This window comes from Caloenas nicobarica, chromosome 8 (assembly GCF_036013445.1).
Source record: "Caloenas nicobarica isolate bCalNic1 chromosome 8, bCalNic1.hap1, whole genome shotgun sequence".
NCBI lineage: Eukaryota > Metazoa > Chordata > Aves > Columbiformes > Columbidae > Caloenas > Caloenas nicobarica.
Genome location: NC_088252.1, coordinates 24,756,091 through 24,783,762, shown reverse-complemented (window position 1 = coordinate 24,783,762; position 27,672 = coordinate 24,756,091). Strand labels below are relative to the sequence as shown.

The following is a 27,672-nucleotide window of genomic DNA, read 5'->3' as shown; positions in this document are numbered from 1 at the left end:
TTGATCTCCCAGCGTGTCTTGCAAACACAGATAAGCACAAGCATTGAGTTGGGAAATCACAGCAGAAATTGGGCCTGCCCAGAAAGTTCATGTTTGGATCTCAGCATCCTCAGAGCTTCCCTCTGAATTGCAGGGTGTCAAAGCCACCGCCGGGGAGCGGTGGGGCTCGTGGGGCAGGCAGGAAGCCAGACAGATGAGACCACAGAGCTGAGCTCCAGGGCATCAGGCAAGCCACAGTTCCTAAAAACCCTGCATGCATTGTGCAAATCACCTTCCTGCACAACTCCAGACTTCATACTTTCAGAGCATCCATCGCAGACAGACCATTCCCTCAATACAAAAGGGCAACACCTGCCAATACCCAGGGAAGGTCCATGAGAAATCTGAATATAGCCTTTTCATAGCACTCTTAAATCCATTTCCCCATGCTGCAAGTGCAAGAGATCAATACAGAGCTTGCAGAACCAAAATCCTGCACTCACGTAATGAATTTGCTCTACAGGTGCAGCCCTCTTTGCCATCGGTATCCTAAACATCGGCCCTACCTCTGATGCCTTTTCCTCAAGATCTGACCCAGCTTGTTTTTACAACAGGGGAAAATCTCCCATTGACTTCAGAGGCAGCAGAATTGGGCTGGTATGTTAAAAATGTGCTTGTACTCTCAATAATATTGTTTACCTTTATTGTTGTTTACCTTTAATAAGCATTAGTGATAAACTCAGAAGCAAGTGTACTGTTTTACAGACTAACTACAGAGATACAAGTTGTTATTGTTTATTACTGTGAACCTGCCAAAACCACCAAAACTCATATTACAATAGCAAGAATATTAATTTGCACCAAAAAAAAAGCCTTCCCCACCTGCGAGTTATGGTATGTACTTTCATTAATGATCTAGTAATTACACTCACATTGAGCTCAGGGTGAGCATTAATCAGACAATAAAGAAGCAATGAGGAATTTTCCAAACATTAAAAGCATTCATAATCTCTGAATCACCTACAATCTGAGGTGTCCCAAACATTCATCTCTGTATGTGTCACCTCAAACATCTGTCCCATCTTCCCCTCGCACGAACACACATTCCATTCAACCACAGATACAATCAGCCTTTAATTTTATTTTTCTCACATAATGTTAATCAAGAGCTAAAAAGATAATTTCCTTCTACCACAAAGCAATTCCACTGTGGTGGAACAAACTGTTATCTTAAGTTTCACAGAGCAATTGTTCAATAATTCCTGTTTGTGGCTCTTTTCCAAATCCTTGAGAATAGCTCAGGCTGCCAACCCTTCTTAAAAAAAAAAAAAAAAAAAAAAAAAAAAAAGAGAGAGAGAGAGAGAAAGAAATCACAACAGAAGCCGAAAAGCACTTGCTGTCACTCAGGGGTTCAGCAGTGGCAGGCTCAGCCATTTCTCAGAAGAAACTCCAGCCCTGCAACTCTGACATGCAGAAATGCACTGCCTGTTTGAAGACAATTGCCTGGAAAGATATAAGCTCCCAGACTGTAAATTTGTCACAGCACTGGCCCTCCGAGATGGTGTTATCTTGGTTTGGTGGATTCAGTGACTTGGAAGCTACAGGAGGAAAAAATAAGAAAGATACTTGGCATTTCTGCATTGTTTTCTACAAGCAAAGCGCAGAACAAGCTTTAAGCAATAAATGTTTATTAAAGAAGAATGGGAGGGTGGTTTGTTGCACGAAAGGAAACTGATAACATGGATTTCTTCAGTGAAAGTAATAAAATGTTCTGCTTCTATGGAAAAAATACTAGAAATAATAACAACAGTTCTTACCCAGAAAGCACCCTGCATTTCAAAACCACTATTAATTTTAGCCTGTGAGCTCACTGAGGAAGGGACAGTCATTTACTACAGCTTGTACAATGAGCAGCACAACAGGGCGCTGCCCTGCCCATTGGTGGGAGTTGCCATCACACAAATATTGGAGCAATATTAATCATCACAAGTGAAAGTGCAGCATTAAGCTGCCATTTCCAAGTCGCTGGGTCTGAGCCGAGCAAGGGACAGGGCAGCAAGGGAGGTCCAGGAGCTCAGCCTGGCCAGTACAGGGCACCGTGTAAGGACTTGAGCTGTGGCCTGACCTCCTCCAAAGCATCCAGACATAACTCTACAGCATCCTGGCCAGGGTTTCCCCCAAGGTTTGGCCACAGCTTGCAGAAGGCAAAGCCTGCTTGCTCAGAGCAGATCCAGCTACTGGGCAAGTCTGGTGTTACCAACACCAGGCTCACATCATCATTAACCCCAACACTAAAAGGGGTGGGGGGAGGGAAAAGATGGCTTTCACTCCAGAGTGGAGGTATCTGCAGTCAATGAAGAAAATCTGCTAGGTTAAAAATGGATTAACCACAATTTTTGGCTTCATTTAAAAGTTTCTTTACATTGTTTTCACTTTGGTGTAAATGTGTGTATCCCAATGAAACTGTTCTCACTCTACAGCGGAGTAAAATTGAAGATTCAAGCCCAGACCCTCATTTTCTTTTGCTATGGCTGGAGAAAAGCCACCATCCTTTGGTTAGAGTAGCACAGCAGGCTTTCCAGGGGTGGAATGCACTATTTTACCCAGTCTCTAAATTTTTATTGACTCTGAGCACAGCTAAGAACAACCTTTGGAAAGATGCTCTCCAGGCAGAAGGGGGAAAATAAACAGACATAAATAACCACGAGCTGCAAAAGAGCTTGGCTGTATCTGTAACTGCACACTGGCACTGAGATTAGACCAGGTACAGCTAAGATGAAAATATTCCATGAAGCCAAGTGGAGTAAGACACAGTTCACCACCATACCAGCACACTAGGGTTATCCCCCAAAAAAACATATTGTCATGCAAAGATAGACTTCATATTAGTATTTCAATCTATTTGAGCCCACTGATCTGATAAAACATATAGAAATGTCCCAACAGTGAGCACCAGCAGGAGCCCCTTGCCATAGGATTAAAGCCCCATGGAAGGGAAACCAGTTCAGTTTCCCTGCTGTGGGTGCACCAGGCTCCAGCCCGCACAGCTCATTGTCTCTGTTGTGGAACAAGGGGCTTCTCCTGCTGCCTGTCCGCCCAGAACAAAGGTCAAGAGAACAAAGGAAAAAAAAAAAAAAAAGGCAATGAGGACAGAGAGAGAGGAATCAGGTATTGCATTTTGGAGGCTTCCATGTTGAGCTGTGGAAGTACTGCATTGAAGGAATTGTCAGGAACTAAGATATTTGGTAATTCCTGTTCTCTCCCAGGGCTTTCCAGGCAAGCAGTGTTTATAAGATCAGGTTGTTTCCACAAATCCTCATGCAGAAATCCCACAGAGTTTAACTGGGTTCCTGCACAAACCTCCCAGACCATAACGTGGACTGGAGATCACATCTTCCTTTCATCCCAAATCTAGGTCCCTACTTTCAGTAGTTTACTTATTACACCGCAAACTCTCCCAGTTTAATTTCACTGAGTTTACAGGGCACTTCCCTTTAAGTTCCCTGGCTCAGAGATGCGGACAAGAGAACCGCCACCCTGGGCTAAAACACACATACATGCACATGACTTAACACCCTGATCCTCTGGGATAAGCTATGAGCCTGTAAATCACCACACTTCCAGAAAACAATAGCTACCTCTTGTTTAAATAAAACTGCACCTGCTATATTAACATACCACCAAACAATCACTTTGTTTTTCACTAGGCATCCAGGCTGAAGCCACACTGCTTCCCATATACTGGAAGACTTATTCTTAAAAGGGTATAAGGTTTTCATGCTACGCAGCAGCATTTCACAGTGATCATCTTCCTTCCTTCTTTTGTACCAGGACCGTACATGGTTTTGTTTAACTTTCAACAGGTTTATTTCCATCGCAGCCCTCAAAGACCTGTTGCAGCCCTTATTTAGCAAATATTCCTTCTTTTTGTTTCCTATCTTGGGCTATCGCAAGCTCTGAATTGCTTTTTGGGGCCATTTTGAGCCATTTTTCAGGAGATTCTTATCCCAGTTAAAGTTTGGGCAAAGCAGGTGCCAGCTGAAGATTTCTTTGCCAAGTGCTCGGTCATCGCTAAATCATTTTGCTCTCCCCTCAGCAGGTTAATTATGATGCTTGTTTCAAGTTTATTTCTCTCTACTCAGTGCTTGTTTATTGATTGCACTGGGACCCTTCTCTAATGGAGTTATTTTGCTCAAATAAGGTGCTCAGCAGTGATTGAAAAACGGACTGTTTGAAAAGGCTGGGTCACGGATGTAGGGAGCAGTAAGAGTTTTGTAGAAATATGCAGTGGGTACGTGAGCCAACTTCTCCACTTCAGTGAGAAACATGGTATCTCCAGTGAGAAGCATGGATGGGGCATTGCTTAGCCAAAAAAAAATGTTTTATTCCTGAATCTGAACCCAAAGCAACCCCAAATCCAGCATGGCCAGCACATTTCCACTTAGATGCGCATCTTCCGTCCTGCGGGTTATGTGCTTGAAACAAGCTCTCTGCCTCCGCTCACGGCCAGGAGCATTTCCTCGCAACCGGCTTTCCAGGAACGCGGTGCCCACTCCTCCTCGCATCCTTTTCCTGGCCACCTGCCCCACACCACGCTTCCTGATCATCCCACACAGCTCTCAGCTGGATACAGCACCTCCCGGTTCACGCAATCTTTTCCACTCTCAGCTGGCTGAAGCCAATGAACTTTGTGGGGACCCACGTTCCACGGCCCCATGCAACAGTCATATCGAGGCTTCAGCCATTTAAAACTACAGATTAACTTATAAAACACCATCTGGATGCAGACCATCCTGCCCAATTACAATAACAATTATAAGAATATTTGTCCTGCTCCTGCAGGCACTACCAGTAGGTTGCTCCTCTTCCTTTTAACCTAATTATGGCACAGCAGCATGAGAATGGCTGACTTTTAGTGCAGCAGCTCAGAATTAAAGAGAATGTTATCCAACTGCATTTCAAGGCACTATTTGGAGTTACTGGCGAATCCTGGAAGCCAGGTTGCAAGGATAGTCTTTAATGAAGTGACTGACCATCAGGGCAAGTGGGATTTCCTCTCACACAAACCAGAAAATACACAAGTTCATATCAGCATCCTACGCATGACGCTTTCATACAACCAACAATCTCTGCACACCTCATCTACAAAGTCACCGTTCAGTCCACTCTCATCATTGTTCCATCCAAATCAATATATTACATTACTTTTAAAAAGCTTCCACATGCAATGCATGACATTTCTCAAAGTCCCATATAGAGGAAGAAATTAACCTGAAAGTCAGGTTAAATCCCCAGTCCCTGTATCAGCAAGATGTGTAACCATATACCAGGGAAATAGATGCCAGCCCTTCTGAAGATATTCCTTGGCCAGCACCTGCCCTGTCCCAACCTTCACCTGTGATGTGCCCTCATTGACACCTCTGCCCAATGCTTTGGCCAAAACCACCAGCAGCACCAGGTGACTTGGCTGTCGCCAGCCCAGAGAGCCCAAATTGGGGTACAAAGCACCTGCTGTGCTTCATCACAAGGTTCAGCACCAAAATGAGTAGGAACCACCAGTGACTACAAAGCTGCACCTCTGCAAGCCTCAGCACTGACCACAGCCACCCACATGGGTGCTGTCACCCATGCCATGAAAGAGGCCAGGTGCTGGGAAGCCTTTGCAGTCCAGCAGCAGCTTGGAATCAGGAAGAACCAGCACATCGTACAATGAAGGGAAGCTGAGCCAAGCTCTGGACCAGGCCCTCCCCGACACAAGGGCATTTGAAACATAGCTGAAGAACAAAGCTCCCTGCTAATAACAGTTTGTTTTATGCAGTGAAAAATGTACAATATTGGGTTCACAAGCTGAATTCCAAACTGCTTGGCCATTTTCCCTTCAACTTCCCAAATGTATTGAAGTGTGACAGTTTGGCTCTCTTTATAGTGTTCAAGTGACTGGCACATCATTTAGTCCTGGAGACTCACATCCCCCATCATGGCTGTGCCCGAGGGCAGAGTCAGCTCTCCCATTTGCACATGCTGGCCAAGTTCAACATCCACTTGTGCATCCACAGGACAGCTGATTTCTGCAGACCCCTCACCGGCCTCCCTTTATTTTGCTGCACTGGAGACTTCTTCCCTATCTTGCTCCTTTCAAAAGCCAGTCAGCTCGATCACCAACCCTCTTGAAACACAGTGACTGATCCTACTTGCATCTCTGGAATATGGATGTGAGCAAGCTCACACCACTCTCGGCATCTCCTAGACTCACGAGGGTCAGAAGCACAGGGCGAGGCCGTTCCCCTCACCACAGGAGGCAAGAGTGATACCTTGATCCTCATGTCAGATGGTTGTCTGCTGACTGTAGATACACGCAACATCTGCCAAGCAGAGAGACCAGCTTGTGCCCCCAAAGGGTAAAGAGAAAAGCAAAGAGAGGTCATTTGGCCTCAGTGCAAAGCCCAGCTGAAGTCTCACTCTGCACCCCACACAGGTCTTTGGCCCCCACACCCTACTCCTGCTCTAGCCACTAGAGAGCACTTCTTCCCTTCCCTTTTATCAGTCAGGCTCACAGATTGAATGTTATCAATTGACAGCTTTAAAGCTAAGGAATTGTATAAATTAAATACAGTCTGCAGCAAATATACTGAGGAGCTAGAATTTATATACACACTAGATATGGGAGCTCTTAGTTATTACCCACTTAAGGCTATGGCACTGATGAATGGTAAGGCCACCCTATCCCTGAAGGCACTTTTCATTACACACAGTGTAGGAATATTGAGAGTGTGTGTGTATGTATCCAGCATGACTGCTCATTTCCATAGTTCTCCGTCAGGTTTGCATTCAGTTTATAAAATAAAAAATTACTCCAGGGACATATTTCACTCATTCCAGAACCCTTTCTCTCTCTCTCTCTCTCTCCACCCCCCAGCCCATGTCCCAGCTGCCTCTCTCTTGTCCTCCCAGCCCTGATACTCTAACAATGCCTTTAAATCTGATGGCACTTATTAAATGAAAGAGCTTAATTGCTATCAATATATAATGTTGTGCACTTCAGCCTCAACCGAGATGCCTGATCCCCTTCTGCTCCTGATCTTTAATGGCCATCAAATCAAAGAAATTTTGGTCAGCTCAGTACAGTTCTGACACATGCCCAGGTCAGGAAGATGAAGGAACACTAATCTACCATGTTATCCTGCCCATTGTTTAATACCTTTTCCAATAGAATCTAATAACTGGAGAAATGCCAGTTTTCTGTCTAGTTTGGGTTAAAACCTCTTTCGTTGAAAATAAATAATTATGGAACATTCTGAATAGCCCAGGGTTTACATAATCGGTGCCTCTTAGACAGAGCAATATACTTGCCTTTGAAGTTTGCAAGGAGAGGAATTTAGGAATTCAAATCAGCGGCAGCGCTCCTGAGTGCGCTCCACTCTCCACCTTGGAGGGGCCAGCACCAAAGGAGGCTTAATTAAGGGAAGTGAAAACCACTTTCGATTCACCAAGGTAACACAACAAGTGCATTGCTTCCTCTGAATTGAGGGGAAAATAGCAGGAATGTTTCCACTCAACGGCAGCTATTCTGCAGGCTGGGACTCAAGTTCTTTCGGGGAAGAAAAAAAAAAAATCTATCATAAAATAACCAGTAACACAGCACCTCATGCATAAAGACATTAGGAGTGTTTAGGTTCAAGCATTACTATTTATACATATTGTTTCCCTAGTGCTAAACAAAACAAGTTTTCCCATGCCAAAGTGAGGGACGCTGCCAGGAGAGCCAGACACCCTGTCTGGATCGGACAAATAACTTGACCTATTGACGGGGCAGCTGGATGCAGCAATATTTTATAGTGGGTTCACTTTGCTAATGCACTTGCATCGGGCCACTCTCAAAGCAGGCCCATGCTCCAGAAAAAAAACCTACTGCAGCACAAAAACATCACGGCAAGGCAGATACTGGTGACTTTCAGGAAAACCAGCCCCAGTTGCATGAAACGTTTGGGGATTGCCAGGTTCCAAATCAGCACTGCCTTTGCATTTGTGAAAGAGGGAGGCTACAAATCATGTCTGCCCAGCTTTTGAAAACACTGGTCACGGAAGCTGAGCAGAAAACACAGAAGGATGTTTTTGTTAATTACCCATTTCTCCAATACCCATTCTTTACCTTAAGTCATTAGTCATGTAACATAGCAGGCAGGTAACAAAAAACCATGACCAAGATTTATAGGACATCTCTCAATCCGAGGGTCCCACAGCAGCTTGTGGGGTTGGGATTGCATCATACCAGAGCTCTTCAAAGGCTGAAGGGCCAAAACCACCCTTGGTGCAGCCCCTGTCACACTGTGGGTGCTGCTCCAGGTCACAAGGAACTTTGCAAATCCATAGGGACAGGCTCCATCCCTCCCAGCTCCTATCCAAGACAATCAGCAGTGGGATGCGGTGGGCACTGTATGGCTCAGCCTCCCCACGCTGCCCATGCAAGGAAAATGGAGGAGTGCCATCGGCTCTGGGGGAGTTATTCGGATGTAACTTAGAGCAGGGCTTGCAATCAATCCTCACCCAGACACTTACTTGAGAAGAATTCAGGGTTTGGCTCTACATACACCAGAATCACTTGACAACCACTGAATACATTTATAGTGTAATTTAATCCTTTAGTGATTTTTCTTAAAGGGAAACCTTATCCATTTAGGGTCGATTCTGCATCATTAAAGTTAGTGGGAGTTTGCCAGTTACTTCAGTGGCAGCAGGGCTGGGGAGGGATCAGGGCAGGGCAGATGGCTCTACACAATGCATCAGCAGCATCTCTGGCTGCCAACCCCTCTGGGAGTCATGAAAGAGTATTTTTCTTTTATTTTGGTGAAAAGTTTACTCTTAACTCAAACAGAACAAATACTGAGGTCTGTGACGAAGTTCTGCTCTCATCCATACTGAACTAAATCCAGAGGGAAGCTTCTAAAAATCGATGGGGATCCAGTCACAGCCTCCACAGCGGTCAGCACAGGACACAGAGGAGTTTTAGTGCAGCCATTATGTGCTTCCCCTGCACTGGCTTTGCAAGAAAATAGTATCTACTCTCCAGACACACAAAGCTGAAATGCAAAATATTCTTTTGATTCAAACACAAGCACACAAAAGCATTTTTTCCTCATAAACTGCCATGCAAACCTTTTCCCTTTTCCCAGCATCTGATCCCACATCTGGTTGCCCTAAGTGGAAAACACTGGTGAGTTTAAATGGTGTGAGTCAACTCCCATAACCAAGAAGGGCACAGCCTAGACCACCAAATCACAGCTTATGAGTCTTTCCTGGAGTATTCCAAGATAAAAGATCTCTGTTTTATTCAAACAGAGCCAAACCCTGCTGATACCTAATTTTGCTTCTATTACCTCATCAATAACCTGCAGACGTTCGCAGCTTACACTTCTTTATGTCTGCATTGTGGTTATCATACACAGGCACGAGTGCTATTTCTTGTTGTATTTGTTTTGGGTTTAATTCCCAATTCTAGTCTGTGCCTCTGCCACCTTTGCAGGGCTGGGCTCAATTAACTCTTTTGTGTTCTCTTTGCAATGAGCTGCAGCAGTCAATAAGCGATACACAATCTTTTAACAGGTATTAATGTATTTATGTGAAAATATTCATTGACAGCTTTATGTAGCGTGGCAATCACTAAGTGGGATTTAAAGTACAAAAGTGGCATTTAGTAGTTAAGTGTAAAGGCACATTCACATGTCACTTAATTGTAAATGTGTTTAAAGTGTATTTGCAGTTAAAAAATAAACCTATATCTTTAACAAATATTTTTCGTGTTGGTCAGACTGGCAAAACTGAAAAAAGTTAAAGTAATTTTACCATGTCAGGTAAACTCTTTAAAACAATGTTTTAAATGAAGGGTAAAACTGTTTACAAGTTTTTAACTGTAAAATATTTCTTTTCTTCCTGTATCTTGCCAATATCAACAAAGAAACAACATGTATAAATATATATATAAACAGACATTTGGCATAAGAACACATTTCATGAAATATGAGTAATAGAGCAGGAAAATTCAAAGTATATTTCTTTTTTACTATATTGAATGGACAGGTTACCGTAAAGAATACATTATGTGCAGACGGATGAAAATACAAAGTGCATGCAGGATATGTAGGATATGAACAGGGTGTTTATTTCCAGGTAGAAACACAAACATTTTGGTTCATTTCAGATCTCACTTTACACTGCACTATTTGGTGTCATTTCATTGACTCCCATGCATTCGGACTTCACTCCAGCAAAGCACTTAAACACATGCTTAGCTTTAAGCGCACAATAGTCCCCTTGAAGTCAAATTAAGCACATATTTACGTGCTTTGCTGGATCGGGGCCATACTACAGATTTACACAGATGTAAGTAAGCTCAGATGAGCTCAAGCCACAATGTTTGTGTCCAGATTCAAATCCAATTGGCAAATGCTTTCAAAAGCCGGAGGTATTTGGATTAGGGGTTTTGGTCCAAGCCAATCTGTAACTTTAGTACCTGAACCCGCATTTCTTGTGCGCCCAAGACTCCCATCGGCATTAGTGGAAGCTTTGGAGGCACAAGAAGTACAAGAGCAAGACCTCTGGGACTAAAGAGCCAATTTACTTAAACCCAAATTATAACATTTTTTAACCTTTAGATCAAACCAAACTCCCACCAGAGTTCAACCCTCGCTCCATTACATTTCTCACCCAGCATTTGGATTTTTTGTTTATCATATTACTATTGCTTTTGGCTAGCATTCACTTTATTATGTAACATTAACCTAGGAAAAACTAACGGGCACCATCAAATAGCTGTTAACATAAAGTACTTATAAACAAGTGCCATTAGCAAACCAGCAGAGAGCACAGGAACTCATTTACGTTACATCTGTTAGCGTTGGATAAACACAGATTTACAGTTTTAAATGGCAAATGATGCCTCAGCCCGGTCAGAAATTAATTTCCAGGTTTTTCCACAGATTTACCAGTCCAGCAAATGAACGCCACATGCTGAACCCCCAGCGACAGATAAGCCAGCTGAAAGGTGCCAGAGCCCACAGTGACACACTCTTTCCATCCATGTGTATGCACCAGCCTCTAACATCAGCTGCTTGTTCACCTGGGGCATCAGACATGCAAGTTCCCTTCCACGTGTGCATGGGAAAAGAAAAAGGTCATCTTCAAGTCATCAGGAACAGAAGTTATCACCTACCCCCCTGTGGCTCTGCTGTGCTCTACATGGATCAACAGGTTCCTGCTTCTGGTATTGCTCAAACCAGAGGTGGCTGCTGGCTCTGCAAAACCTGCGGTTCCCATAAATGTGGGAAACACTAGCACCAACATGGGAATTTCCCCCTCTCCCTCCAGCCCAGCACAAGAAGTTGCACAGCCCTTTCAGCAATTTCTGCCCTCTCCAGAGGATATTCCTCAACAGCACCATCCCCCAACACACACCTCATCCCACCATGGCCAGCAAAGCTTCCATGGGACAGCACAGTCTGCCTCTGCTGCTTTTGTCAGACACCCTTACAGGATTAGCACATCTTTTCTTGCTTATTAACCAAAACCAAGGTGAAATGGTGCTATTCAATCACTACCACTGCTGCAATCCGATGTACAGCACACAGTGAGCTTACAAGGGGCAGTCTCTGAGCATCCCCAAAGCCATCTCCCTGCTCAGGCACTACTGACCAGGGCAGCGGGAAAGCAAAGAAACACACAAGCTTCTAATGCTGACGGATAGTGATCTAAACCTGCAGCCAAAAATGAGTGATTATTTTTTTTAACATATGTATTTTTATATATTGAGGACAGTACACGAAATAGGGCAGAATCACAGGGCTAGAGGCACTGGCACTCAAGGCTGCAGCAAGAAGTAAAACAAGACATGGCATCCAACACCTATTCCCGTAGCATCTCAGCTGTGGATAGGGAGATAGTGCTGGGAACAGAGTAGATTTTCATTCCTCCAAGCTATTATCCAACAGCCTCTGAAAATCACACAGAGGAAGAAAAGAAGAAAGTCTTCTTTCTATCACTCCGGGATTTTGTAATCAACACTGAAAAAGTCAGTGCCAGTAGACGCAACGTTAAATAAGTGAAAACTTCACAGAAAAAGAGAAAATTATGTATTTCTCAAGAAAACATCAGAACATTTCTTGTAGCCTCCGCCCAAATTCCAGGAGGAATAGCATTTTCTTCATATCAGTTCTAGGATGACACCATGAGACTGTTGTTATAGCAGATAGTTACACCAAGGTGAAGGAAACAGCCCCAGCTTTAACCGCAGGCAGCACCAGAGGAAACTGAAACCAGTTCACACTATGCCCAAGCTCAAAAGGCAAATCACCCCCACCCCAGCCCACCACCAGCTGAGTGGTACCGTAGATGGCAGCTGCACAACAGCCCTGCCCAGAGAAGGCTATAAAGCACCAGCAATACTTTTCATGATATCCTGTAAGAGGAACAGCAAAACACTGGGCAGCAGACAAAATATCTTCTGCTCAACATGGAGCCAACCTTCATAGATGCTAATTATCTTGCAAACAAGCCCAAAATAGTGAGCTTATTTTCACCATGATGTGGCACAGCTGAGCAGGTCCCTGCCCAGCTGTGTGGAGGGGAAGCTCAAGAGAAGCAGGACACACCCTCACAGTCTGTCTTTTTTCTTTCTCCTGAGCAATCTTCACTCCTGTATCTCCCATCACCCCTACATGCCATCATAACTCAGGCCATCTGACATGTAAGGTATGCGAACATACCAGACGAGCATCTGAAAACCTGAGAAATTCTGATGCAACCACAGGAAGAAATCAGCTGAGCAGGCTGGGTACTTGAAAGGCTGCAGAGGACAACATCAGGTGGTGCACAGTCCCAGCTCATTAGTGCATAATTATAAAAGCAGATGTCCTGCTCTTCCACATTGCCTTTTTTTTTTTTCTTAAAAAAACCCACCTAACTTAGTTAACAGCCTTTCCTCACTTGAACCTTCAGGAAGTTAGTAATAATATAACTCAAATCAGATATTTTGCTTCTCTTCAGCTGCTGTTGTACCTTTTAACAGAGTTTTTTCAAAACTTTATAAATTTTTTTTTAAAAGCCATCAAGATTAGGGTAGCTGTAATACCAGAAATATATCCTAAAAACCGGTAATGGCACTGGGGGCTAGAAAACACAAGAGTAACTGATGAGTAGTCTTGATAATTCTGCATATCAGGAAAGGGAATGAGAGATGGATAAATAAAATAATGTTGTTAGATAGCCATGAAAACAAGCCTATAAGGAGATTCCCAGAAATTAAAGCCCAGGCTGTCTTGCTGTGATCCTACGCTCTGAAACAAATGACACTCATCAAAGAGCGCAATCCCCAGGAACATCTAGAAATCCAAAAAGGAGAGAAAAATCCTTATTTTAAAGAACTGCAAATGTTTTTCACTTCTAAGCGTTAGGGGCTAGAGCAGACCTTTAAAAAGTGAAGACTGCCCTGTATCTGCATTCTCCCCACCCTGAACGGATCTCAGGGCAAAGAGCCAGCAGAGCCACATTGGGTCCATCCCCTGCCAAAGCGAGTTTTGCTCTCACACCAGTTTTACACCAGTTTAGCTCTGTGTGCTTTGGGGCTGTTACTTTAGCAAGCTAAGGTAAAAAAAGAAAAAAAAATCTCTGACATAGTGCTATCTGTGTGGTTCCTGTGGCTGACAGGAGGTATGGCTGGGCAAGCCACATCTGATGGGCTGCGGAAAGGTCTGTCTGCTTCTAGTCCTCTGACAGTCGGGCGAAAGGTATCTTGGAGAAGAAAGGGATAAGAAACTCCAAGAGCGAGAGAGTTTGGCTGAAAACTCCACCAGTAAAACATACTTTCTCTTGCTAGCCTCCTGCAGAATATGTCTTCAAGCTATTGGCAGATTTGAACACACAGAAAATGTCTTTTGCTGAAATATTTTCTGTATCAAATTGATCCAGATAACTTCTGAAATCAAGTATCTTCTTCCAACTTAACGTACTCACCATGTACTTTTATTAACTCAGTCCACTGTCAAAATACAGCAGCAGAGGTTAATATTTGGATGTGGCTGTTTTTCTAGCCTTTCATATCACTTTTATTTCCTTTCCTTTTTGTTCTTTCCTTAACCTCTTTTTTTTACTGCTGTTAAATTCTTTGCTTTCATTTTTGCAGAAGTTCAGCCTTCCAGCCCACTCTCCGATGCTGTTAGACATCAGTTCAGGCTCAGACTTATTACTTCTGATATGTCACTCCGCAGGCAGGGAGCCTAAAGCAACACTGCTCCCTCCAGCCCTCGCAAGCTTCAGCTGGATCTTCACCGACCTGCAGAGCAGAGTTCTTTCTGCAGAGCAGGAACCCAGAGGAAAGATGTGGACCCAAAGAATAAGCCCAGCACCTTGGTTCACGCTGAGCCTCTGAAGCGGGAGACTAACCAGGGGGTCAGGATCCATGGAGATGATTTAGCCATGTTAGTTTGCTGAGCTCATGCATGCATATATGTGTGTGTGTATATATATATATATATACGTATGTATATATAAAACTGATATAGCACTGGGGAGAGGAAATCAAGGAGAACAGCATATTCAGGGCCTATTGAGTGTCTGAAAAACACCAACCACCTCTTAAATCAGATGTCCTGAATTATTTTAGTATTTTTGCGCAGAAAGGTACCAGCAGAGATGATTTGCTTATCTCCTTTGTTCAGGGTGTTCTGACAACTAATCCATCAGGCACGTCCCATCTCCTGGTCCTCTCCCCCTCCACCATCCCTGCCTGCTGTCTGGATGCTTCCATCTGATTTTCAGTGCTACTTTTGCTGCTGACAGCGAGAGATAGCCCTTTCTTTCCAGTGAAATAGGGAAGGCTGGCAGGACAAGTTTGATGTTTACAGGCTGTCGTATGCTCAAGGTGCATAAACAAAGTGGGTAAAAAGACATCAAATATTTTCTCATCCTTTGCTCAGTGGCACCAGGAGGTGCAACCTTTGAAGAAGAAATGTAGCCATAGGAATAAATACTGCTTTTTTGTCTAGTTTCTGCTCCTTTTTTCTCCTTTCCCACAGTGTTCTCTGCATTCCCTTTCCTCATTCAAGCTACATAAATAGTACTGAGCACTGATGAGATCTAAGTTCTGTTTAAAACCCCAGGAAAGGTTTCTAAGGTTATTTCTGAGTCCTCAGACCAGTTATAACTAGAAGAAGAAACATCCATGATTTAGTGTCTAATAAACAAACTGCCGAGGTCATGATGGCATCTTCTCCCATACTCACAATCAACTCCCTCAACATTGTGAGTTGTTGCATGTATCAGCAGTACTCCCTCTAATGCTCAGCCACATTTAATTTTCCTTCTGTAAGTGACTTCCCAAAGAGAAATGTGAATTATTACATTGTAAAATAGATTTTTAAAAGATGAACTGTTCTGAGTGTAAAATAACTATTTGTGTGAGGTTTATCTTGTAAATCCCACCAAAGATGAGATTAAAATCAATAGCCTCTCTTTTGGAATATGAGCCTTGAGATGGCAATGATCGCCTCACCTGTAAAAATCAGGGCTTTTAACATGTTTCAAATCAGAAATGCTTGACCCTCCAAAAAAAACTATAGGTTGCTCATCCCTGAACCTGGGTCAAACTATCCAGTTGGCTTTAAAAGGGCAGTTCCTCCCAAGGACTACCCAGCTGTGCGGGGCTCAACGTACAGCTTTTCACAGCAGAGCCAAGTGCCACTGCCATGTCCTGCTGAGCAGCCTGATCCAAAAATCAAACATTTTGGGAATGAGGACTGCGGGGTACTGCCTCCTGCAGCAGGTCCCTGTGCTGTGCACAAAGCCGTAGTGCCTTACTTTTTAATGTGTCCCCGTATTTAGAAAAAAAAATTATCTAAAACTTTGGCACTGGTAACCAAGGTGCAATCAGAAGTTAGGAAATTGCTAAATAAAGCCCATTTTACTGCCTAACCTGAAGGAAAGCCATAAAATTATCAGTCCTCTCTTTCCTCAATGTATTTTCTTCACAGTCTACGATGCTCCATGGGGTATTTCTCCATGTGAACTCCATGATGGTTTGGCTCCAAATTATCCGAACATAAAACTGAGCTTATGAAGCCTCACTCAGAGGTTGTGTGGACCCTTTTTGTTGGCACAGACTTAAAAAGAACCTTAATAAACCTTATAGGCTTAGGGGACTTATTCAGTTGCAGGCACTTGCCAGGCACACTGCTCACCTCCCTCTTGCAGTGCCCAGTTGGAAAGCGGGCTGGAACCACAACCCGGGGATTTTATAGGGCTGGATTATCTGCTGGTATTGCCCTCTTCCTTCCTGGAAAATCTCAGAGCTATTTTCTTTGAAAGCAAGTGGATGATGCTGCAAGGATACTCATAGCTCGATGTGGCTTGATCACCCAAGGCTATGGACGCAGCCAAAACTAACAGGGTCTAAAATGGAACCAAAGGCCATTTGCTGACAGAGGGAGAGGCTGATGGGATTAAAGCTGAAGCACATCCACCCATGTGCAAGAGGAAAGCCTAGAATTCCGCAGCCCTGACTCCATGGATTTTCCTCAAAGCATCCGTTTCTCCTCAGGATTTTACTACTGCCTCCAATGATGCTGTAATTGCATACGTAGGGCAGCAGGCGTGAAGTTTAATCTGCATTTCTTAGGGCCTAAACTCTGCGCAGGCTGCCTGTGTTTGCACAGAGCTCAGCACAACAAGCATCCAGTCCTGGTTGGGTTCTGCAGTCGCTGCTTTAATTCAAGTCATAATAAATAACAAATGTCATGTTGCAAATAAATCTTCTGGGTTCGGTCCATGGCTGATCCTTCAGCATGGTGTGCAGAGAAAGCACCAGTTGGGAATCTTTGCCCTGTGCTACCCCTTCTGGTTCAGTCTCGCTTCGGTTTTCACTCAGGACATTGATCCAATACAGATAATTTCACCTTTTCTCTCATTCTGAGCCTGTTCACTGGTATTAAAGACACTGCACAGTTTTATTCCTTCAGATCTCTCTGATCTACATTGTCTGGAGTGACCTAGTGCATCATTTTTTCATTTCTCAGTTACCTCGGCTTTATCTGGTGTCTTGCATTGCACCTTGTACCACAAACTCTTGGGTAGTAAATATTCACACAGAGCATAAATGCTTAATAAGACTTACGCAGGCAGACAGTGACTACTGAGATATTTCTTACTACATGAATTGAAAGAAACAGGATGAATATGTAATGCTATTTACCTTTTACAACTAACAAGTCTTCCTTATTGCTGTGAATTATCATTATCATGACACAGTAACAACAAAACGCCAAGAGTATAAAGCAGTGCTGTTAACTCAGATACAGCTGATATCTTTTGCTTTTCAATGTTATGTATTCTTAGACCAACACTCCATGTCAGTCCCTGCAGCCGAAACTACATCAAGAGCCTAAAACAAGTAAAATAGAAACATCACTTCAAAATTATTTCAAACAGCACTTCCTTTTCTCCCATTATATGGAGCCACAAAGACAATGGGAAAGATTAAAACTCACAGAAAGTATTGCTTAATTCCTTACCAAGGTGGTGAAAACACGGCCATAGCAAGTTGAAATCACAAAGAGTTTTCAATAGGGAAAGGCTAATCATTGCTGTCAAATGTTGGAAATGTTAAATTGTTTTTAAATCAAAAATATAAGCACCACCAGTGACTGAAGCTGTGTTTTAGACATGTATGGGGTGATTTTTTTCCAGCGGTCATTGCTTGTCTCTCGCATACCTTCTGTCTGTCTGAGGTGAAGTCAGGAAGCATTAAATGGAACTCTTACTGGAGGCACCACGTATTTTCAGCAGCAGAGCTATTTGTTTAGAAGGTACAAATTCAGGCTTTTTGCAGAACTGCAGTCCTTGGGATGCAAAGCCCCACAGCATAACCCGTGGGTGCCAGACCCTCCGGCGTCCCCCAAGCACCCACCGCACCCCCCAGTGGTCCTCGACCCACCAGAGAGATGGAAAGCACAGGGAATGGATGGGGCATGGTGAGAAACAAGTATGCAAAGCCACCACAATCCCCCCATCAGCAGCATTCATATTTCGTCATAATGGCTAAAATGACTCTTAAATGAGGCCAGATTACAGGGCCAACCTAATTCACTTACACTGATGTAAATCCTAGTATCTGTTACAACATCGCATGTTGGGGCTGACCACAGAGCAAAAGTTGCTGATAAACGTCCCTCCCACCCCAAGGATGAGGGGAAGCAGATTCCTCCTAGCCAGACCCAATCCAAAGCCCGTTGAAGTCAGTACAAGCTCCTTTAGCTCCAGTGGGTTTGGGATCAGGCCTGCTGCAAGCACTGAGTCAGCTCTGCTGCCAAAATGCAAAATCCTTTTCCATTGGCTTTGCCAGTTTGGTGTTAATAGATGTGTGAAGGAGCTTGAGGGAGGGGGGGAGGTGGAGGTTTTTGAGGGTTTTTTCTTTTAAACTGAGGAATGATTTCGCCCTTGCCAGCATGTGGACTTTGTGTAAAAAAAACAGGGGAGGGGGCAGGAGGTGTTTTTCCTGAAGCCATAATCTCCCTGTCACAGCATCCCAGTGGAGGATGGATGTGTCCATCACAGGGACCCCTTGGTCCCTAGGGCCAGGTTAGTGCCTGCTCTCCAATGCAGAAGAACAAATCTGGAGTCACAGGTGGATGTTAGTACAGAGCCTGCACTCACCCAACCTGGCTGAAATAAGGGCAGGTTTGAGGTAAAGTATCCCTTGGACACAGGTGAGCCCCTCATCCCAGTATAACAGGGCCTGCTCAGGGATGGTGTCATTTTATCCTCGCTTTTTCTAGAAAACAACAATCCTCCAGTTTTCTTTACCATTCAGCTCTTCCCCCACTGCCAAGTTTTTAATTGCACATGTCCCATACAAGATGCTGTTGCTCCTTTGGCTTTCCAGGGGAAGGGCTTTGCCTTCCTGTGGCTTTCGGAGCATGTAGCCCGGCTGGTCTCAGAATTAGACTGGGGCCTTTGCAGGCTGCCGCAGTATAAACAGTTTCAGTAGGGCACATGTTATATAGTAAGATCATCCGAAACCAAACATTTTCCCACTGCACACAATAAACATCCATAATAAATTGCATTATACAAAATATATTTATGGCTAATTTTTTAATTTAAACCACCTGGGAAATTTTTGTTAGATTGGTTGATATGAAGGTCTCAGTATTCTGGTAATCTAATGATATCTAATAGACAAAATAGTATGATGTTACAACAGTCTCAAAGTTTTCATTTTCTGTAGCCCTCTCAGAGATCAAACTGGCGGAACTCATATTTTTTGAAATTTTATACATAATTGGTGATGCAATTGCCAAAAATAACCTATTCATAGAAGTCTTGCTCTTCTGGTTTCTAACTTACTGTAATCACGAAACAGAGCAGTGCACTGCTTTGCAATGGAATATGGGTTTGGGTCAGGGAGCAAGGGCTACAGTTGTGTGGCAGTTTCCATTCTGCGTATTATTTTACAGGCAATTTAAATTTAGTTTAGAGTTTAAACAGGGCTAAAAAGTAGTGCACCCATACAGACATGTAAGCAATTATTCAGAAAAGGAATAAAGCTGTAACTTGGCTATATCTCTTTTCTGAACAATTTTTTTTTCCAATATAGGATTTTCTAAACAAAAGCTGTTGGTGCCAAAGGGGAAAGAGTGTTTCTATCATATAAATTAAGCCCAGACCTGCAGTCCTTCCACCATAAAACTCTCATGCTCATCACAGATCAGCCAAGATTTCCAAAAAGGCTCAAGATCATCACAGATCTTGTTAAGCCAGCCCCTCTCTAGTCAATACAAATCCCAGCTCAAACCGCACTGTGTATCTGCAGTGAGCGCTGGCAGCTTGGTAGTTGCTGGACTCATTTTAAAGCACAGCCCGTACCTTTAGCTACTTCCTTGCCTCCTGTTGTTTCTGGGACTCGGAGGCCATGTGGTACATTTCAGCCTTAACTTTGAATTTCCTTTATTTTGTAGATCAAACTTTGACATTCCCTTAAGGTAGTGGGGTTTTATGTCGTTGCATATATCCCAGTTTTAAAAGATAATGCTTTGCTGAAACAGACCACAATATTAAACCCTGAAATAAAACGAATTGTATTTCACTTCCCAGCTCCTATTGCTGGATTAGCTCACATTTCTTTCTCTTTGTTACATATTTAGCACCAAATACAATATTCATTGCAGGCTAGCTTCCCTCCTCCCACACGGCTCTGTGGCTGCCTTTTCTTCCAGCAGCACTGGAGAAGGCGATGCCTTGCTATAGCCTGGAAATGCAAACAAAAGGGAGGGAGCCTAAAGTCAATGAATGATCAGGCAGGGTTTCTTTATACCCTGAGCATTTTAATTTTTGGATTTAAAGTGGCAATGCAAAGAGACAGAGTCCTGGGGATAACAACACCCACTTCTCCTTAGCTTCTCCTTCCCCACCTCACTGTTTCTTGGCTGAGTTTATCTGCCAGCAAACACCTCCCTCCAGCAGCCCCTGCAACAAAGGGTGTTTGGAGGCATTTTCTGATTCTTATTGGTCCATATCACAGTCTGTACTGGTCTTGTCCGGTTTCTAGTCTGGGCATTTGGAACTGCAGTGGTAACCAATTGCACATTAACATGGCAGGAACTCCTAACCCCAGCGTGTACATCCTATTCCTCCTGCCCATCTTTGCAAAACCCACCTGAGAGCCTTTGCTTTAAATGCAGAGACACGGCATCCCTGAGCCCAGCATTGCTCCAGGGATGCTTGTGGTGTGGGTTAGCAGCAGTACTTATGGAAAATACTTTGAGCCAGACATTGGTTCTGCATAGTCTGAGCTGAACCCAGGGTTTTTTTTAATGGCCTTTTAGTTTTTTAAGTGCATTCCTGTGATCCCAGCCTTAAGTCTAGGTCTCCATATGAAACGGCACCGCTTTGACTAGGTGCATAGATTATAAAACCAGGAAGAGTGAGTGGTCTGGTGTGCCCCCCTGTATAACACAGGCTACAGGAATTCCCTAAATTAATTCCTGTTTGGATTAGCTCATATCTTTTAAGAAAAACATCCAACCTTAATTAAGACAAAGGAATTCCAGTGATGTTGAAATCCACCCAGCTCTCAGTAAATTGTTACTACTTAAAATATAAACTGTATTTTAATCTGTATTTATGCAGTTCTAGCTCTGTCTACCGGATAATATGACACTTGTATCTGTTAGTTTCAAAAGCCATGTGTGATTAAGCCTCTCTCTCCTCTTCATAAGTCACTCGTTGCCTAACTAAACTGAAATGATGTAAAACTGATTGTATTGAATTATAGCAAAAGAACACTGAGTTGCTCCAAAAATGGCAGTAAACCTAGTTAAATTTTAAATAAACAAATATAATGGATTCTTGATCAGAAACCTAAGTGTCTGAACCAGCCCTTCCAAAGTTAAAGTACATTTGTTTAGAAAATGGTTTACTGCAAAGCAAGGCAATTTCAGTGTACAAGGCTTCATTAGCTGGGATTTATAAAACTACATCTGCTTCCCTTCTGGCCTTTCCTCATCTACTCTCTGGTGCACTGGGGCAGCCACTGATGCTTTCCTCTATCCTTCTGTACCATGTACCTGTCCTGGCAGAAAATACATTCCACTTTCTTCTTCAGCAACTTACACAACTCTGTCAGGGAGCTGTGCTCCTCGGGACAGCCAGAAATATTTTTTCTGCTCAGACACTTACTTGTGCAGTCAATAAACATTTTACAATGAATACTCCCAACAGAAGTACACAATTTGTGTATTTGGGAAGCATCCCAGGGAACAATGTATAGGCTCCTGTATATCAGCTCTGTGCTCCCTACATACGTCCACACATTTCAGAGCCTGTGTGAATGTACAGACATAGGTGCACAGGCTGCAAGCATCCCAGAAGCCTGTGCATACCACAATCTCTCTTTAAAGCACTACGTATGTCAATAGCAATTGCAGACGTCAAACATATTTACCTGCTTTTCTCTCTGTATGTGCACACATACATATAGGTATTTTATATATATATATATCTCTGTGGCATAAATAGAAAGATATGTTATGAACGCACACATATGCACATGTATACAGTAAGCACAGACACATACACACTTATGTGCACTTAAATGACTAGGTGAATAGGTGAATATGAACACTAATAGCCATTTATGGCAACAACAATGAAAGCTGTCCCTGGAGCCCGCCTACGGTAGAGCAGCCAAAATGATTGAGTATGTACAGGGTACTGCTGCAGCAATGGCACTCACATGGGCCTCCTTTTAGAAATGATTAATATTTAACCGACTTGGTGAACCTGGCTTTGGCTTTAGTTATGATTAGATAGCAGGGTGCACAGATCTGTCCTGCTAAGGACGTCGTGGGATGTCCAAGCAGCTTCCACTCATGCTTCTTGAGGAGACAGAAGACAGAAAGTGAGGAGAGAGGGAGAGATATGAGGTAGTAAAAAAAAACTGTGCTAAGCTCTGTTTGTGTTTGTTTGGAAAGAAAAGGGGGAAAAGCAGCCTGAGAGGCTGGTGTAATAAGATGCTGTAGCTTTCATGAAAGAGGTGAAATAATTTTAAACACAGACACACAATGAGTTTATTTATTTAGAAAGTTGTTAAATAGAGTCTGGGAATTCAAATATTCAATGTTGACATTGTACAGAGCTGGCGGGGAGCCAGCCCCAGCTCTCCGGAGGGACCCAATGGCCACAACGCCCAGGCCCTTGCCCCTCCCAGCCCACTAACTAGGTAAAAGCCATTAGTTATACCCACAAGCAATATCTGAATCCGAGTCAAATAATGTTGCCTCAGCCAGCCAACTTCAAAGGCGTGTAAGTGTGTTTGGCTTTTTAGTGCTGGAACTGCAGCAATATGTCACACTTTTGAAAGAGTTTTGTAAACAGTTCCTTCCCCTTTGTAGAAACATTTCTTAAGTTTCTTGTACCCCATGTAAACAGCATTAATTAACAAGACTTACATTTTTCATTTACAAGCAGGGCTGTATTAATAACGAGCTCGCCTTTTGGACTGTCCTTTTCCTTTATGTCATTTCTCTGCCCTGCACCGCAGCCGGGCCCGTGCAGCTGGGGAGCGGCCGGGAGGCACCGCAGAGCTTGGCCACGGGCTCAGCCTCGGGCAGCATCGCCCAGTGCAGCTCCACAAAGTTGGTCTCAAATTCAGTGGTGTCTGTTGGCCCAGAGTAAGAGATGGTGGGAGAAAGTGAAAAGGAGAACAAGAGAAGAAGAGGAAAAGAGAAAAGGAGGAAAAAAAGAAAAAGAGAAAAAGAGAGGGAGAAAGAGGGGGAAGAAGAGAAAGGAACAAAAAGGAGGGAGAGGAGAGAAAAGAGAAGAGAAGAGAAGAGAAGAGAAGAGAAGAGAAGAGAAGAGAAGAGAAGAGAAGAGAAGAAAAAAGAAAGAGAAAAAGAAGGAAGAAAAGGAGCGAAAAGCCACACGCACGCTCTCCACCCTGAAAAGGGTTAATGAAGTGCCCGGTGAAACTGTGCCCGGCATGTAATAGAATTGTCTTGCCCGTCCCCGCAGCCTCCCGTGCCCGCACCCGCGGCGCTGAAGCCACGCGGGGTCAACGCCGGGCCGAGCCGTGCCCAGGGCCGGCGCTCGGCGGCCGGTGCCGGTGCCCGGGGCGGTGTGGAGCCGCGGCCGCAGCGGCGGGGCCGGGCCGGGCGGGGTCCGTGTGCGCGGTGCCGGCGGCCGCCCGCGTTGCCTCCCCAGGCGGGGCTGGGGGAGATCGACACCAAGTGCCAGCAGCAAGAACGGCGCTAAGGCGGGGGTAATGGTAAAGCGAGGCAAAGGAAACAGCCTCGCTGGAAGGGCCGGGGGCCTGAACATGGCAAACATTTCCCTGCTCGAAAACAAGTTCCCGGACAGAGTCTTAAACAGGCAAATAAACTTGCCAGCTCTGTTTTCCAATCAAGCCTTTTAAGTACTAGACTGAGGCAAATTACAGGCGCAGGAAAACCTGCTGAAACTTAGGAAAGTGTTATTTTACTATCTCAGATGGTTAGAGGGATCTGGATCTACCTTGGCTGCCCTAAATTGCCTGTAAAAAAGTGGTGATAAAGTGTAAAAGTAACAAGTGCCTCCTTATTCACGTGTGTTCCCCTAATCTGATCACCTTCTGTCTCTTTATGAGGCTACTGGGTGGCTGGGGGCTACCCCCGGCCGGCTGCAGGGCTGCGGCGGCCCGTGTTGGGGCGGGGGTTATTCGGGGATACGGTTTCACCAGGCGGGCACAAACCCATCCGAGTGGAAAAGCAGCTGCCCCGGGGGGCCGTCCCGGCGCTGCGAGGAGCGGAGATGCCCGCGCAGGTGCAGCGCGGCTGCGGACGGCCCGGCCCGCACCCCCCGGGCCCCGCTCCCCATCAGCTGCCTCCCGAAAGTGTGGCAGGGAAGAAGACTTCAGCGTGTCTTTTCCCTTATTTTTACAGCTGGACGTTTAAAAAATTCACTAGCTATTCCCTACGTGGCTGTTTTTGTTTCTTCTGAATTTTGCTGGGTTTTTTTTCTTTTAAATTTTGGGGCGGGGGGAAGACTCAAAATTAACGTTTAGCGATTTTACACTCAGGTCAAGAAAACGTGCGCATCAGGTATCCTCTCTTAATTAAGAAGAAAAGCTTTTCGTGGGTATTAGCGACAGTCACACAATCGTGGCGATTTTTATTTCACGCACGAAACAGTAAAAGTGAAATAATAAAATAAGTGCGCCTGATCCCGATCTATACAGTTTTCCACGTAAGAGGGCGAAGGCTACAAAATATTTTCTATTCCCAACCCAGATAGAAAGAACTGCAAAGCTAAAAACTTTTCCTTCTCGAAAGACTAAATTACAGGGGTCGCCTCCAACCCTCTTTCCACTTGCCATGAAACTGAGACGCTCTTCGGTGGGGGGAAAGAAACAGCCTTTCGAAACACAATCAAAAAAACCCGGCTTTTTAAATATTATTTCCTTTATGAGCGGATTGTAACTGAAGGATTATTTAATGCAACGCATCTGTCTGGTGTGTGTGGGGGGGAAAGTGCTCCTGCTGCTGCAGAGAAAGCCAAGACGCGCAGCCCAGAGCAGAAACTTTACAGACGGTCGGATCTCGCCCGCGGAGCAGGAGCAGCGCAGAAAAGCGAGAGAAAGACGAAGAAAACATGACGGATTTGGTCGGGGACAGGAGATTTTTTTTTCCCATAATTAGCTCCCAAGTAGAGATGGTCACCTGGAGATTTAACAACATATTTGTTTTCAAATTGTGGGCGCTGGATTATCCACTTTAAAAATCACCTAATCAAATGCAGGTTGCTGCTGTTATTGTTAAGGTTCACAGAAAAGCTGATGATGATCCGGAGAGATCTTTCGCTTCCCGTTTTCCACGCTCCTCTATGTTTTTTCCCCCTTCACAAATAAAGAGTAAATAAGCATCTGCTTTTTACGTCACGCAACTTATGCAACATTTCATCCGACTTTTTTCCGCCTGCCTATTTTTTTTTCGCTCGGGAATGTGAGTTGCCATCGCCACGGATATCAAATGAAACTTGCCCAGATGTGTCAGAGAAAATAAAGACATCAGCTGGTTTTAAAATAGGACGCGAAAGCTGGAGAAGTTTTGTTGTTGATTGCCTCTTAAAAAAAAAAAAAAAAAAAAAAAAAGCCCAACACCGCAGCAGTTAAAAGCAAAGATCCCTATCATAAAGGAGAACCAGATGGGGTGAGCGTCAGACAAATAATTAAATAAGTCGGGATTTGCGTGTGGACGGCCGAGCCCGCGCCTCGCGGAACAGAGACCTTCGGGCGGCCAAACTGTATAAAAAGTGCTGGAAAAGCGCCTGAAATTACAACATTTACATCAACTTTTAGCGGGTGACTCCAGCGGGCTGGGAACTGCTTCGTGCTGCCCGGCCGCCCCGCTGCCCCCCTCCCCAATCCACGCGGGGCATCCTGGCCCCCGCGGCTCCGCGCCGCGCTCCGCCGCCGCTCCCCTGCCCGGCCCCACGCACGCCCCGCTCCCACGCGCGGCTTGGTTTGATGTGACCCGCCAGCAGCGGGTTTGATGGAGGAGCGGGGTTGGCACAAGCGCGGCAAGGTCCGGGGGGGTGATCTTTGTAGCTTCGCACCGGCTACCTGCGCCCGGGGCTCGCCGCCCCCCATGCAGCGGTGCCGTTGCCCCTCCGTGCACACGCACACACACGCACGCACACACACACACACACACACACTCACACTCACCGCCCCCCCCGCGGCCCCCAGCCCTGCCGACAGCCGACAGCGCCCACTATAGGGCCCGGAGCCTTTCGCACACACACCCCCCCACACTTCCCCGACCCCCCCTCCAGCCCCCGGCAGCAGCAGCAACTTCCAGCGCTCGCCACTGAACTTTTCCTCAACTCCTTCCCCACCTCCCGCCGGCCGCCCGCAGCCCCCACACCGGCTCCGGCCGCTGCAACCCCCCAATCCCGCTCTCGGCCCGCCGAGCCGAACCAAGCCGAGCCGAGCCGGGCCGGGGTGGTGGCGGGGGGGATGCTGCAGGTTGCCTGCGAGCTCCGCGCCGCATCAGACATGTCTATGCAACATGGCAGAGAGGGAGGGTGAAAAGCCAAGAGAAAGGGGTATTGCACCTACTTGCGGCCAGCTTCCTCGCCCTGCCCTTGGATCGCATGCTGCCAGTCCCGCGGCCGATGCAGGCGTGGGCTTGGGGTGGGGGGGCTTTTATTTTTTTTTCCTCCCGGAGCTTTTCCTCCTTTTTCGCTCCCCCTCTCCCTCTCTCCTCTCCCTCTCCCGCACACACACTCTCCCTTTCTCTCAATCCCGGCTCGCTATCTCTCCAGCATTGTCAGTTTGGACACCTTCGCACATGCGCACGGGCGGCTCCCCCCCGCTCTTCAACATTTCAGCGCCGCCAAAAAAAAGTTTGCAGCGATCCATCACCGCCGATGGGGACCCTGACAGCCGGCACCGGGGCCGGGACGGGCCGGGACGAGGCGGGCAGCCGCCGCCGGGCTGAGCGACCGCGGCCGCGGGGCAGCCGCTCCCCTGCCTGCGCAGCCGGGAGGGGTTACGGGGGGAGATCTCCTCGGGGCAGAGGCTGGGGGAGGGAGAAATGACCCCTTTTTTATGCCTTTTTTTTTTTTTAATGGGATATTAATGCTGTTCTGGAGTCTTTGCAATATTTAAATAGTTTATTCTCACCCGGCTGCAATTATCATAGATCTCTGCATATATACAGAGATATATAATTTGATAATACGTTTTATTATGTATGCGTACCATTAAATTGTACACTTTCCCAGCACTCACACTTTCTTTCTCCACCTTGAACTCGGTTCAGTCACCACCACTTGGGCAGAAAAAAAAGCGCTTTTAAAACAGTAACACCGACCGCTCTAATCTGTTTTAATTACAGGGTTTGCCAATCAAAGAGGGAGCGCGCAGAAATTGGGAACTCCTTTAGGGGATGGCTGTGTCCGAGGTATGAATCAATCCAAACTACATATAGATTTTCCTCTGGTACAACCTCCTTGCATTAAACAGTTTTGTTCAATACCTTCCATGCGCTATTTATGTTCCCATTAATATCTGTTGCAAATCCTGCCAGACACCATAAAAGAAAATTACAATCTTTCAGACTCGGGGCTGCGCCAGTACATACACGCTGCTCAACTTTTTGTTTTAATAAAATCCTC

At 45.1% G+C, this 27,672-nt stretch overlaps 1 protein-coding gene across 6 annotated transcripts in view; it reads right to left on the bottom strand.

Annotated features, from left to right (window-relative positions):
* MECOM (MDS1 and EVI1 complex locus) overlaps positions 1 to 26,757 on the bottom strand; it is a 338,062-nt gene extending 311,305 nt beyond the window's left edge. For all 6 annotated transcript variants that reach the window (XM_065640078.1, XM_065640072.1, XM_065640073.1 and 3 more), the window contains exon 1: positions 26,612 to 26,757. In XM_065640078.1, coding sequence (XP_065496150.1) covers positions 26,612 to 26,648 — 37 coding nt within the window. In that variant the 5' untranslated portion in view covers positions 26,649 to 26,757. The remainder of the gene's footprint in view (positions 1 to 26,611) is intronic.
* Positions 26,758 to 27,672: the final 915 nt, after the last annotated feature.